The sequence below is a fragment of the Uloborus diversus genome, chromosome 5 (assembly GCF_026930045.1).
Source record: "Uloborus diversus isolate 005 chromosome 5, Udiv.v.3.1, whole genome shotgun sequence".
Lineage (NCBI taxonomy): Eukaryota > Metazoa > Arthropoda > Arachnida > Araneae > Uloboridae > Uloborus > Uloborus diversus.
The window spans coordinates 163436487-163448892 of record NC_072735.1 but is presented as its reverse complement, the minus strand read 5'-3'; the positions used below and the strand labels follow the sequence as shown (position 1 = coordinate 163448892).

Below are 12406 nucleotides of genomic sequence, written 5' to 3'. Positions count from 1 at the left end.
AAAGAAGCATTTTTTTAAATGCATTCCAGAAAAAATATGTACAACTCAAATATTTTTTTGCTTTCATACAATACATTGAATGCACATACTAAATTTACAGTAAAATATGCATTTACTGCTTCTTAGACTTAAGCCATCTTGGAGTCTAATTCAAAAACTGGGGCTGGGGGTAACCATTGAAATATGTTTAATTTTAAAAATGAATGAAAAATTAGTGATATTAATTAAAAAATTAGTATTTTCTCAAAAACAAAACAGGTTCTAACAATTTACGAACCCCCACCCCCCAAAAAAAAGACTTTAAAGTATAAAATAATTGCTAAAATAAGAACTATAATAAGCAGACTGAAAGTAGTAGAGGCCAAAACAACCTCCCAACAATCAAAATAACTGAAATACTTACAGGATACAAAAGGAACAAAACTTCAAACACAACAATTTTTAGCAAAGCTTGTGTTTGATTTTGGCATAGAAACATAAGGTTACTCATACGAGATTCAAATACAGAAAATTCAATTTAAATATTAGGGATCCTTTTGAAAAAATTGTACAAATTATTTTAATTTTCAGAATTGATGAAAATTTTGTAGACTATTTCAAAACTTTTGTGTAACTCTTTGCTTAAATATAGAAAACAGATAAATTTTAAGAATTTTTCTTTTAAAAAGTATGAAAATTATAATTCTAGGAAATAGTGGTACCACTGTTTAGCTATTAAGTTGCGCTTTCATCTATTGTATAAAATATGTTAAGTTTATTCATGTTAAGTAATTAATATCTACAAATACTTTCTTATATACAACTTTCTGACATTCAACAATCTTAAAGAGCCTGAATTTTGTTAAAAACGTTTCAATTTAATGATTTTAATAAAAATTCCAATTAATTTAACTTCTTTGCCTCTTCACAAGGCTTAGTAAGCATCATAAAGGCAAAAAACTTATACCCAAAGCGGATGCAAAGAAATTGCGATTTTCAAAGTAAACGCGTTATAAGTATAAAGAACAGCACAAAAAAGAATTTAAGTAATTTATTTTAGAATTGCATTTTAGAGCTCTACAATAAACGTATTATTTATAACAATCGACGTAATTGAAGCAAAAATCAAATTTAACCAGCGATTTAGATTTTAACTTTTTTACTCTCATAAAGGACACAGATTTTGGCTTGAAAATTTTAACTTTGTTATTTTTATAGGAATTTTTAAAAAAATCATTTATTTTCCCGCCAAAAAAGCATAATGAGCATCAAAAATCAGAAAAGTTAGATTCTCATATCCAATGCAAAGAGATTGCTTTAATCAAAATGAAAGCATCAAAAGTCTAAAAACGGCAAATAAAAGAATTTATTAAAGCAGAAAACTTTTTAGAATGGAACTTTAACAAGTCTACAAGATGTTATATTATAATTATTGACATAATCATCAGAAACTTGGGAAAAAATTTCGGAGATGGGAAAGAAAATAGTCTAATGAAAAAAATCAGATTTCTGATATTGACGAAAAATAGCGAAATTCCAGTAAAATTCGGAATAACGTAATCACTCGTATCGGATTGGTGATAGAAAATAATCTTTAAGGTCATGTAGAATATTTAAAAAAATGAGTTTTAAATGCCCCTATTTTCTTTTCTTAAAAAGCAAGAGTTTGTAAGGAGCGTACGAACCCTGTTTTATGTATCTGTCATGTGTTGCATTTTAATAATTAATTATGCTAGAACCTTTATATTAAAATCATGTCGTAACATTGATGAATTTAATTGAATTCACATAATACATTTGATATGCTCTTTTAAAGTTTATTTAAATAACATATGAAAATATTAAAGCAAATGGAATTCACATTAAGTAAATGAACATTTATCAAATTAAGTATGAAGATATAGAGTTACTTTTTCTTCTTATCAGATAACAAGCTTGAATGTAATTTTGAAACTTCAGGTTCAAATAAATCATATAACAAAGTCCCATTGGTATCAAACCAGCAACTGATGGATTTTTCAAATTCTGCTTCCCTTGTTTTATTGGTAACTCCATCAGTAAATGAAATAAACAGATGATACATGTCATCAAACCTAATTTAAAAATAATCAGTGAGATAAATAAATATAAAATTTAAAAGTTTCAAAATCATGAATATTTTAGATGACATTTTCAGATATTTTTAACTTCATCCATTAATTTAAAACAAACAAAAAAAAAAGTTTCAACTCTTGCAGCATAATTATTGTTATTATTATTTATTTTTTATTTTATTTATTTATTTTTTTTTTATTTTTTTTTTTTTTTTTTTTTTTTTTTTTTTTTTTTTTTTTTTTGTAGTGCAAAAATTAAGGCATCACAAAATAGAATAAATATTTCAAGCAACAAAATTCTAACATACAATGGTGAAGGCGTATTAATATTAACTGGGCGTAGTTATTATGAATTATAAACCTAACTATTATAACAATCCACTGATGCCCTAGCCATCACGTATGATTTATTCAATGTCATAGCTGTAAACTCTTCTGATTCGTTCGGAAGACTTTCAAATTTCGATATCTTCTCCTGAACTCCCAAGCAGGGTTCAAAAATATCATTTTTGAAAATATCCAATATTTTGATATAAAACCAGTATTTTCAATCAGCACAAAAAAGTTTTCAAAATAGTAAATGAATCCTCAAATCACTCCTTATTTTCTTACATTGTTATTACAATAATACAATATGCAGACTTAAAATTAAATCTTCTTTCATTATTTATGTCTAACATTTCATTCAAAATTTTTATCAACTTTAATGGAGTTAATTTAGCATTAGCTGTTGTACTAATTTTTCTTCTTTTAGCTGCTTTTACAGTTATATGATTCAATTTTAAGAACATTTTCCCGAGCAAAATTATCAGAAGATGGTCGAGTAAATACCAAGTTATCATAACATGGCCGTAAATATACCGTAACATGGGCAAGCCAATAGGCAACAAATTCAGCATACATTATTTAAATATACAGGCAAACTAAAAGACCTTTTAATTTTCTACTGCAGGCAAAACCGTGCAGGTGCCACTAGTTAATAATAAATGAACAATATTACTATCATTAATGTACACTTTTTATATTGAAAATACCATAGTTAAAAAAAAAATTAATATTGAAATATCTTTTCAAAATAAATATTGGATATACATTGTGATATATATCATGAACCCTTCTCCCAAGTGAAGTAAATAGTTCCCGATCTTTCATCAAAATAAGAAAATTCCCTAAAAAGGGTGATTAGATTTTTATCTGTTCATTCTTTTCCATTAAATGTTAAATGCTGCTATTCCATCTATTGTGCTGTGTGCATGGAAATTTTGCCAGATTTTATGCTTTACCCAAGGTACATAAAGATAGTAATCCTTTCAGACTAATTGTTTCCAATATTCGCACCGCTACTTATAAACTTGCCAAAGATTTAGTCTGTGTTTTCTCCTCTGAGGATTCATAATTTATTCACTATTTAAAATTCTGTTGATTTTGTTAAAAAAATTCCTAAGTTGTCTAAAAAAATATATTTTATAGCTTCTTTTGATGAATCCTTATTTATGAACTTTCCAGTCACTGGTTCATTATTATGACTGCAAAGACAACTTTAAAGTTCATTTCCCCTTGATGACAATTGAAGATTTAATTTTTCTTACTCGTTCCTGTCTTAAGCAGTGTTCTTTTGTTTTTAATGGAAAATTTTACTATCTGGTTATGGTCTGGCTATGGGAAACCCACTTAGACCCATTCTTAGTGATATTAACATGCATTATTTTGAGGTTAAGCTGTTCCAAAAATTGAAGTTTCAATCTTATATTTGGTATGTTGATGACTGTTTTGTTCAAATGAACCATAATTAGTTTCAGAATGATCAAGTTTTATTTATTTTAAACTCTTTTGATCCTCATATTTAATTCTCTTGAGAAAGGACAAGACAGCATTGAAAGAAAAAAAAATAGGAAGACTTTGGCAATAATTTAACTCCATTAAATAAATCTTAAATTATCTTAATTCTAATACAAGGATGTATTAAATTAAGCCCGATTAGGACCCGAAATTCGGCAAGACTCAAAACTCAGAAATTAAGATTGGTTGTTGCTTTTTTTCAAAAAGAAATAAGGATCCTGACAAATTTTAGGTTTTAAAAAAATGTTTCCTAAGAGGCTTTCTTTTTTTTTGGGGGGGGGGGGGTCCTCTTAAGTGACAAGTAAACACTAAGGAAGTTCAGAGAAAAATTGGGAGCATTTCACTGCATTTTTAAGGAAATAAAAATTAGAAAAAGATGAAAATGAAATATGTTTTAAAAACTATCGGACATATCCAATTTTTATACTTGTGTTATGAAAATGTTTCGTTTTTGCGATCATGATCCTTTCACGGTAAGGACTTCCCTTGAAATTCTAGTCACTGAAAAATCCTTTTTTAGGGGAGTTTTATTGATTTGATTTTGGGATGTCGGAGTCGGGAGTCAGTCACTTTCCTTCTAAGTCCACAACTATGCCAGTGCTTGCACAGTTGGGGTCTGACTCATTTTGGGATACAGGAGTCTTGAGTGGAAAGCTCTAAAATAGTCATTTTTCCTCAGACTCTGCAGCACTTGTTTTGAGAAAAATTCGGGATTCCAGCTTAACACATTTACTTCATTAGGGAGTTTGGGAGACGGCCCCAAAATTTGAAAGTCTCCTGAACAAATCGAGGGAGTTGTAGCTATGTAAATATGTATTGAAAATACATTTTTTTTAAAAATGTTGTGGTGAAAGGTAATGAAAAATTAAAAATGGCTTTTTTTCTGAAACAATAACAAGGTAAAATTTTTTACCTTTTCAAAGAAGAACTAGCTTTCCATGTGTGGTCAGGGTCAACACCTGCAGGATCTCTATCAATAGCAACTAAAAATATTCCCTTTTCCAAAAATGTGGTATATAAAGTTAACAAGCCCATGAGGATAAAATACTTATTAAATGTTAAGGAAATACCAAGAAATGTACACATACAACATACAAAAGCAAATATAGTGAGATAGATATGCAAAATTAGGAGTAACATTGAGGATACCGTTACGTTTAGCACAGAGGAATCAAGAGATAATAGGATAAGATGGAATTTTTTTGAAAAGGCTTTTTTCCCATTAAGTGTTAATTTTGTGAATAAATAATGCTACAGTGGGGGAAAGGCCTTTCCGCAAAATATTTGGTTTTTTGTTGTAAAAATAATGCAAACGTGATGTTAATTGGTTTCAAATCAGCTTTTCTTATATTAAGTCCCTCCCCCCCAAATATTTTTTTACCAACTACAACATTGGCAATAAATATTGCACAAATAAAACTTGCCTTCACAATTTTTAACTAAAAAAAGATTCCTTTAACACCAACAGATTAAAAGGACAACTAAAACTCGCTAGTCTTTTATCAATGTTCATTTTATATGTTCAATACTTTGTATTTTTGGCTTCTTTTATGCCACATGCAATGTGTAATTTTTAACCTTTTAGCATCTGCTTTCCGATTATGATATTGCTTATTTTTTTCTCAATAGTAACTACAGTCGAGTCTTGAATTTCCCAGTCTCGAAAGTTCGAAGCTCTGCTTAATTCGAGCTGCTTACTTAATATTTTCAGTTACATTTTTTAGTTCCAAAAAAAAAAAAGATTAAATTATAAATATTTTGCTACTGTTAAACTTATTTATCTACATACAGTAAATAAGAAAAATGCATTGAGAGGTTGGTGTCAACACTCCCTAAATGGCACAAAATAGTCATTGAATACAAAATATGAAGAAAAAAAATCAAAATTTGTTTAGAGGTAATTAAAAGAAATTTTTTTTTACATTTCAGTGATAAATTTTTTGTGAAGACAATACTTCCTTTTTCTTTGAGCAAGGAAGTAAGAAGTACTCATCCTTATGTCTATTGAAAACTGAAATTTTAATCTGGAAGAATTTTCCGAATAATTCGAGTTTTCAGTAATCCGAGGTGCCGTGAGCCCCATTACTTTGAATTTTCGAGACTATAATTCAACACAAAGACCATTGAAGAAAAGAAAATACAAATGTACTTTTAGAATAACTGTTTTACTGTTAGGCTTATTGTATAATGCATAATAATAAGACAAAACCTGTCATCCACCTACTATGTTCTAAAAAACCTGTCAATCATCAAGTAATCACTTTGTAGATTATAGACTGAAAAATAAGTGAAAGGAATTTGGTGTGTGCAAACATTTTGGGGGGAAAAAACTGTCGGCTGTTTTTGTTTTTAGTACTTTCTTTGTGCACTCACCACATCGCAAGGGACAAGTGGATATTTTCGAGTACATCTTACAGACTATTAAATGACATATAAAATACACATGAAATATAAAATATATTTAAAAAAATCTGGAAGGTAGAGTAACCTTTTGACAAAATGTTAGAACTGTCGAGAATTAGCTGTTCTCACCAGAGAACAACACAACTTAAGTAATAATGAAAACAGTAAAATGGTCCGATTCGAAAAAGCATATTTAGACATTATTTTGCCTATTTATTGTGTGCCCTCGTCCCCTTGTTCTCGAGATATAGGGTCTTAAAGTCTGCCAAAATCTGAAGAAAAGTCGCCAAATTTAAAGACTTGGCAAGAAAAGGAAAACACCACGTGATTTCATCGTAAGCATCTTGGAAGGCATCTCATTTCCCTTTTTGAACATCTGTAAAGCGTAAGAAAGATGTTTTGCATTAATCCTTTACTTCTGTATGTTAAATTTAAGAATCACCATCATGCCTATGCAGTAGAAAGTAATAAGCTTTATCCAGAGAAAAGACAACTTTACAATTAAATTAAACGTAAATTTTATCATTTCATTCGTGATGAGAATACATTTCAGAATTTTTCTTTATTTTAAGTGTATTTTCCCAACTAATTTAAGTGTTAATTATTATTATTGAAGTTGTTAGTATTTCTTAATAATCTGGGAGAATTAATATGAATAAGTACAAAAAGCAGACTAACTTGAGCTCATACATAGATAAAAAAAATGGATAGTCTTTGATGTTAAAATAAAATGTTCATGGATTATGGTGTCAGTTTTTATTTTTTAAAAAAAAGTTATAATCAATAAATGAAGTTTTACTGTCTGACCACTGTGAGGAAAAATACTTAATTTGAAACAGAAAAAAAATGTGATTCTAAAAGAAGACAACAAATGATAAGTGTCAATAATTTGCACTTCAAAATTATCAATATCTGAAATTACATCATGGATAGAGGAAAATAGTTGATTTTCATTCATAAAAACTATTAATATAGTCAACGTGAGGGATAACAACCACTGTCATTCGAACAAAACCTGCCACTGCAGCTAAAAGTGGCTGTAACGTAAATGCACAACATATTGCACGTTATTTATTCGTTTTTAAAAATACTGGAATTACTTTTACAAGTTATGTTTTAGAAAAACTGCAATCACTAATTCATCTCCATTTTTGTACAACCCAGTGGTGCAGCCAAGGGGGAGTTTTAGGGGTGAAAACACCCCTTCCCCCCACCAGAGCCATTGGTTTTAACATAAATGCAAACTCTAATACAGTAGTGTATGTACATTAAAAGGCTGTTTGGACCAAAAAAAAACTTCAGAAGGTTTTTTGATCAGAAGGATTGTTTTCTAAATGTTTCATCCATATTGTCCGAAACAGAAAAATACTTTTTTTTTGGAATCAGCAGGTTTTGACGTGCGAGGGGCAACCAATGAATAGTGATTCTGATGCTGAAAGCGATAGTGAAACTCTCATTAAAACTTATGTTTTCAAATGCTTTACATGGCCTGGAAACTGTAAAAACATATTTCATGCAGCTGGCTGCAAAAGACACAGTATATTTTTCTCTTAATAAAGTTGAAAGAGAACTATTTGGAGTCAAAAGTATCAAGAAAATTGTCCAAACATCTATTACTCAGTAGTTTAAAATTTCAAATTAACTACCGTGGAATAAGCCTTGGAATGCTAAATAAAAAGTGTAAACTTTCTAATTATGGATATTTATGCATAGTTGCTTATTAGGGGTTTCAGATAAGGCAAGTTTTTTTTTTTTTTTTTTTAATTTTCACACCCCGATATTACTAATAGCCCTAATTTAACGTGTAAAAGTTTCGTTCCCGATGAATTCCTTAAATCAGGATCCAATTGTATATGGCATTTGGAGGTACCCTGCATACATAAATATGTTACTGTGAAAGACCAAAATTGGAGAATTTCAACATCCCGGCGTGAATGCAGACATTCACTGGCGAATGTCGACATTTATCAGGTTTTGGTCTATCAATTGCTACACATATATATTAAACATAGTAAAGATGTATCAATTGTTGCTGCATAAAGTATTAAAAATATCTAAAGCAATAAAAGGATATGAATTGACACATAATATTAATACTGGTCTTGATTCTGGAAATGGATGTAAGTAATCCCATAAAAGGGCAAACATGGCAGCTCCAACAGCAATTCCTGATATGGCCAAGCGCCCATCCATGAGTTTATGACTTTCTACATACTTGAATTTCTCTGTGAATGCCTACAAATAAAAAAAGTAAAGTCATCTAGATCTGAAATTGAAGGCTCATAAAAAGCAAGAATTATTTCATAAACTATCTGTTGAATACTTTTTTCATAATGACATGTAGAACATGCATCTTAATTAAATTGAAAAATATACATAAAGTCAAATAATATGAGGTCCAAGCAAGTCTTATAGAATAACAATGCAAAGAACGGGTGAACCTTATTATCATGGTACTATCTTTTCAACTCCTTCATACGGCTAAAAATTAGCGGTCGCCACTCGTCACGTGGCGACCGTTAAAAGTGGCGACTAAAAAATGTGTCATCGATCGCCACCCCCAGTTGCCGCTTTTGCTCAGTCACTCTACTTGCATTCCCAATCGAATTTGGCTGAAAATTGCTCCAAAAAGTAAAAAATATTTTTCTTCTTCTAACAAGTATTGAAGTCTGCTCTAAAACGATAGATATAATGGTTAACCATTTTTCGCTTACACTTTAAAAAACAATTTGAAGTCTTCTATTTTCCCCCCAAACATATTTATACAAAAAAGAGTATTGGATTAGAATAATTTTCATTAAACTCAGGGTTTTTCTCCCTAATATAGGAGTCTTGTATCAACTACTGCACTAATAAACATCCAGCCGTATCAGAACCTGGTGCTAATGATGCCCATTCCACTGAGGAGTCTAGTTACCAGTCATATTTAAAAATTAAAAGCATTTTGCATACATCTTCTATGACATGCTCATGAATAGTTGGTAGGTTACAGAAAACATTGTTAAATATATCGCTCATGCACAAAAAAAAGTAACACAACTCAAAACACATATTTTGCTGTTCATTTTAAAATATAGAACAGTTTGAGATATATATGTTGCTTACATCAGGAGAAACATCGTAAAGGTCCCTATGGTTTGCAAAATGATTTACTTATGCTCTAAAACTGAACTTTTTTCTCCTTTTGCACTGTACTAAAGGTTTTTTTTTTTTTTTTTTGGTCTCTTCGGTAAAATTTTATGCTTTTTGGTTGTGTCACCTTTCTGGCATGTAGGGATATTCTGATGATACTTTTTTTCATTATTAATAAAAATTTGAAACATAGTAGCAGTTTTTAAAAGTGGCTACTAACTTTAGAAAGTGGCCACTAATAAAACTGAGTCTACCAGTCACTGGCTACTAAACAAATTTCCCAATTTTCAGCTTTATTCCTTCATGATACTCTTTATATATATATATATATATATATATATATATATATGCTGAAGACAAAATAAGTTAAAGAAAAAAACTTCCTAGCAGAAAAAAGTTCATGCAAGAATAAACAACCGCATAAAGTTTTTAAATTAATAAATTCATACTTTCTTTACTGCATCATCCAGAGCATTTTTTACTGCAGAGCCATCCCATTTATCAACTTTAATTGGTTTATCTTCAGATGCCTGTAAAAAAAAATTAAAAAGCTACTAAAAATAAGAAGGTATATGTATTTACAATATTAGCTTAGTTTCAACCATTCGGCTGAGTTCCTAAACGATAAAAAGAATGGAAACTGGGACATAATACCTTCCTAAAATTGTATTTGGAAAGCTAAAATACGATAATACTTTATGAGGAAGAAAATGCTCCGTTTATTTCAATTTTTAATTTTTTCATGATTAATTTTCAATTTTTTTTTTACTTTTTATACTGTTTAGGAACAGACACTTTGCTTTATTTGTTATAATGTTAGCGCAAAGGAAATAATTTCTCTTCAGAAAATTTCTTTAAAAAAATTAAAAAAGTGCATATGCTTTTAATTGGATATTGCTATTTTGTCAATCTAAATTTTTATCAGTTATCATTTTATTTTTGTAAGAGCCAGCCAGGTCAAAAAACATTAGCACTTGAACTGTGAAAAAAAAAAGGCTAACATTGAAAAAATTTCCAAAAATCTCAGTTATTAAAATTTTTTGGATGAAATTATTTCTCTTCACTTTTTAATATGGTAGAAAAAGTACTATCCTGGGCTTTTATAGCCCAATTAGCACATATATAAATATAGCACTAAGTTAAGGTTACATTAGTAAAGTTTTTTTTCACATGAATGATTTTAGACTCCCTACAATCATTTACCAAATGAGCTGGTCAGGGCCTGTATTAGATATGGGTAGCCTGAGGTCAAAAAAAAAAAAAAAATCTGGGGTGCTTTAAGAGTCTTCCAGTTCCTGTACAATATAAAAAGAATTGAAATTTTAAAATTAATCATAAAGAAATTAAAAACCTAAACAAACTGGATTTTATCCCCTGAAATAATACTGCATTTTGGCTTTTTCAATGCAATTTTAGGGAGGGGGAGACTCACTCACACTAACTCAAGTGTCACCGAGGGTTATTTTTTGTGTTAAAGAAAAAAATAACTAACCTCGATTAAAAAACTAATTGCTCATAAGAGGGGACTGTTTCTATATTGCATCGAGTAAAAAGTTATCTCCAAAGTACTTACTATTTCTCAAACATACAAATGTGATAACCAGCTGGTCCTAGTCAGTTAATCCCCAATGAAGATCAGTGGCGGTCTTAAAGCAATCTACACCCTTACTTCCAGCCTCTTCCGGTAAGCTGTTCCAACTGCCTACAACCCTACTAAGGTAATATATTTTCTACACTAGCCTGAGATTTAAATAGGTTAAAACAATGACCCCTCGTTCTACTTTCAGTGTAAAAATTTAACCCATTATCACCTTTCATTTTGATAAATCGTGCTCCCCTTTGACCCTGGTTCTACATATTATGCCTTTTAAGTCCAGCATCATAATCTAAATCTGAAAGTCAACACACTAGCCTAGTAGCCTTTCTTTGAATCCTTTCCAATAAAAGAAATATCTTTCTTGAGACAAGGAGACCAAAACTGAACAGCATACTCCAAATGAGGTCTTACGAAATATCTATATAAGGGCAGAATAACCTTCTTAGACTTGTTTGAAATAAATGCATTGATAAACCCACGCATTCTTAATGGCTTTGATAATGTGACAGTTAATTTTTAACCTTTAATCGAAAGCAGCCTGATGAGAAATTATTTCAATATGATCGATTACAGCATAATTCTACATTCAATTCGCTAGATTCTTTACATTTCTTTGCAATTCGGCGTTCTTTCAAACTGGAAAGTTTTTATACCTAGGAACAAAACCAAGAGCACTGCAATACATTAATTTTAAAAAATTCTGAAAATCATACTCTTTTTTTTTTCAGTTCCAATCGAAATAATGAGGGGGGGGGGGATCATTACATCTGTACGAAATAGAAATATATTATTGCAACATACTATCATTTCAACTTTGCACCCTGTCAAAATAGGATCTGTCACATGCAGCTATTTCTGTCGGCTTTGGAAAAAGTGTAGCACTGAGACGCGTGAAGAAGAAATTCAGTTTCTTTTGAAGAAAGTAACATTTTCTTTCTTTTTAGATACATATTGTGTACTGTACATCAGAGTTATGCCGATTTTACCGCTAATGAAGGAACAGTACATATGGTCCAGAAACGCTCCACGCTACGATGTTACATTAGAAACAAATAGTAATATGAAGTAGCAGTTTAATATTATCATCACTAAGAATACTTAAAATATGTTCAGACATTGTTAAAAGCAAATAAAATGCTTACTTTTAAGGAAGCACTGTCAACGTCACTTCGCTTGGCGTGCGCCATATTTGCTGTTGTGATGACTCGCTCGATTTAAATGCCAGATCAAAGTTGTGAGCAAGAAATGAAAAGTTTTTTAAAAAACTCTTACGCGCGAATATGATTGTTTTGATTACTACACTCAAATAACAGAAAAATAAGGTGTTATGTGAAGCACAAAATGCTCTTAAAAAGCTCTTGTA

At 30.2% G+C, this 12406-nt stretch overlaps 1 protein-coding gene across 1 annotated transcript; it reads right to left on the bottom strand.

The window, feature by feature from the left end:
- Positions 1-1578: 1578 nt before the first annotated feature.
- LOC129222225 (signal peptidase complex subunit 2-like) lies at positions 1579-12245 on the bottom strand. Its single transcript, XM_054856706.1, has 5 exons — positions 12186-12245; positions 9896-9976; positions 8389-8549; positions 4825-4959; positions 1579-2072 (listed from the first exon to the last, which is right to left on the bottom strand). The coding sequence occupies exons 1-5, from the start codon at positions 12228-12230 to the stop codon at positions 1886-1888; spliced, it is 609 nt and encodes a 202-aa protein (XP_054712681.1). The 5' UTR covers positions 12231-12245; the 3' UTR covers positions 1579-1885.
- Positions 12246-12406: the final 161 nt, after the last annotated feature.

Excerpts from the sequence above, each read along its gene's own strand:
- LOC129222225 (XM_054856706.1), bottom strand. The coding sequence starts at position 12,230 with ATGGCGCACGCCAAGCGAAGTGACGTTGACAGTGCTTCCTTAAAA. Across the intron at positions 9,977-12,185 it reads TTGACAGTGCTTCCTTAAAA|GCATCTGAAGATAAACCAAT; the intron begins GTAAGCATTTTA and ends TTTTTTTTACAG. Across the intron at positions 8,550-9,895 it reads TGGATGATGCAGTAAAGAAA|GCATTCACAGAGAAATTCAA; the intron begins GTATGAATTTAT and ends TTTTATTTGTAG.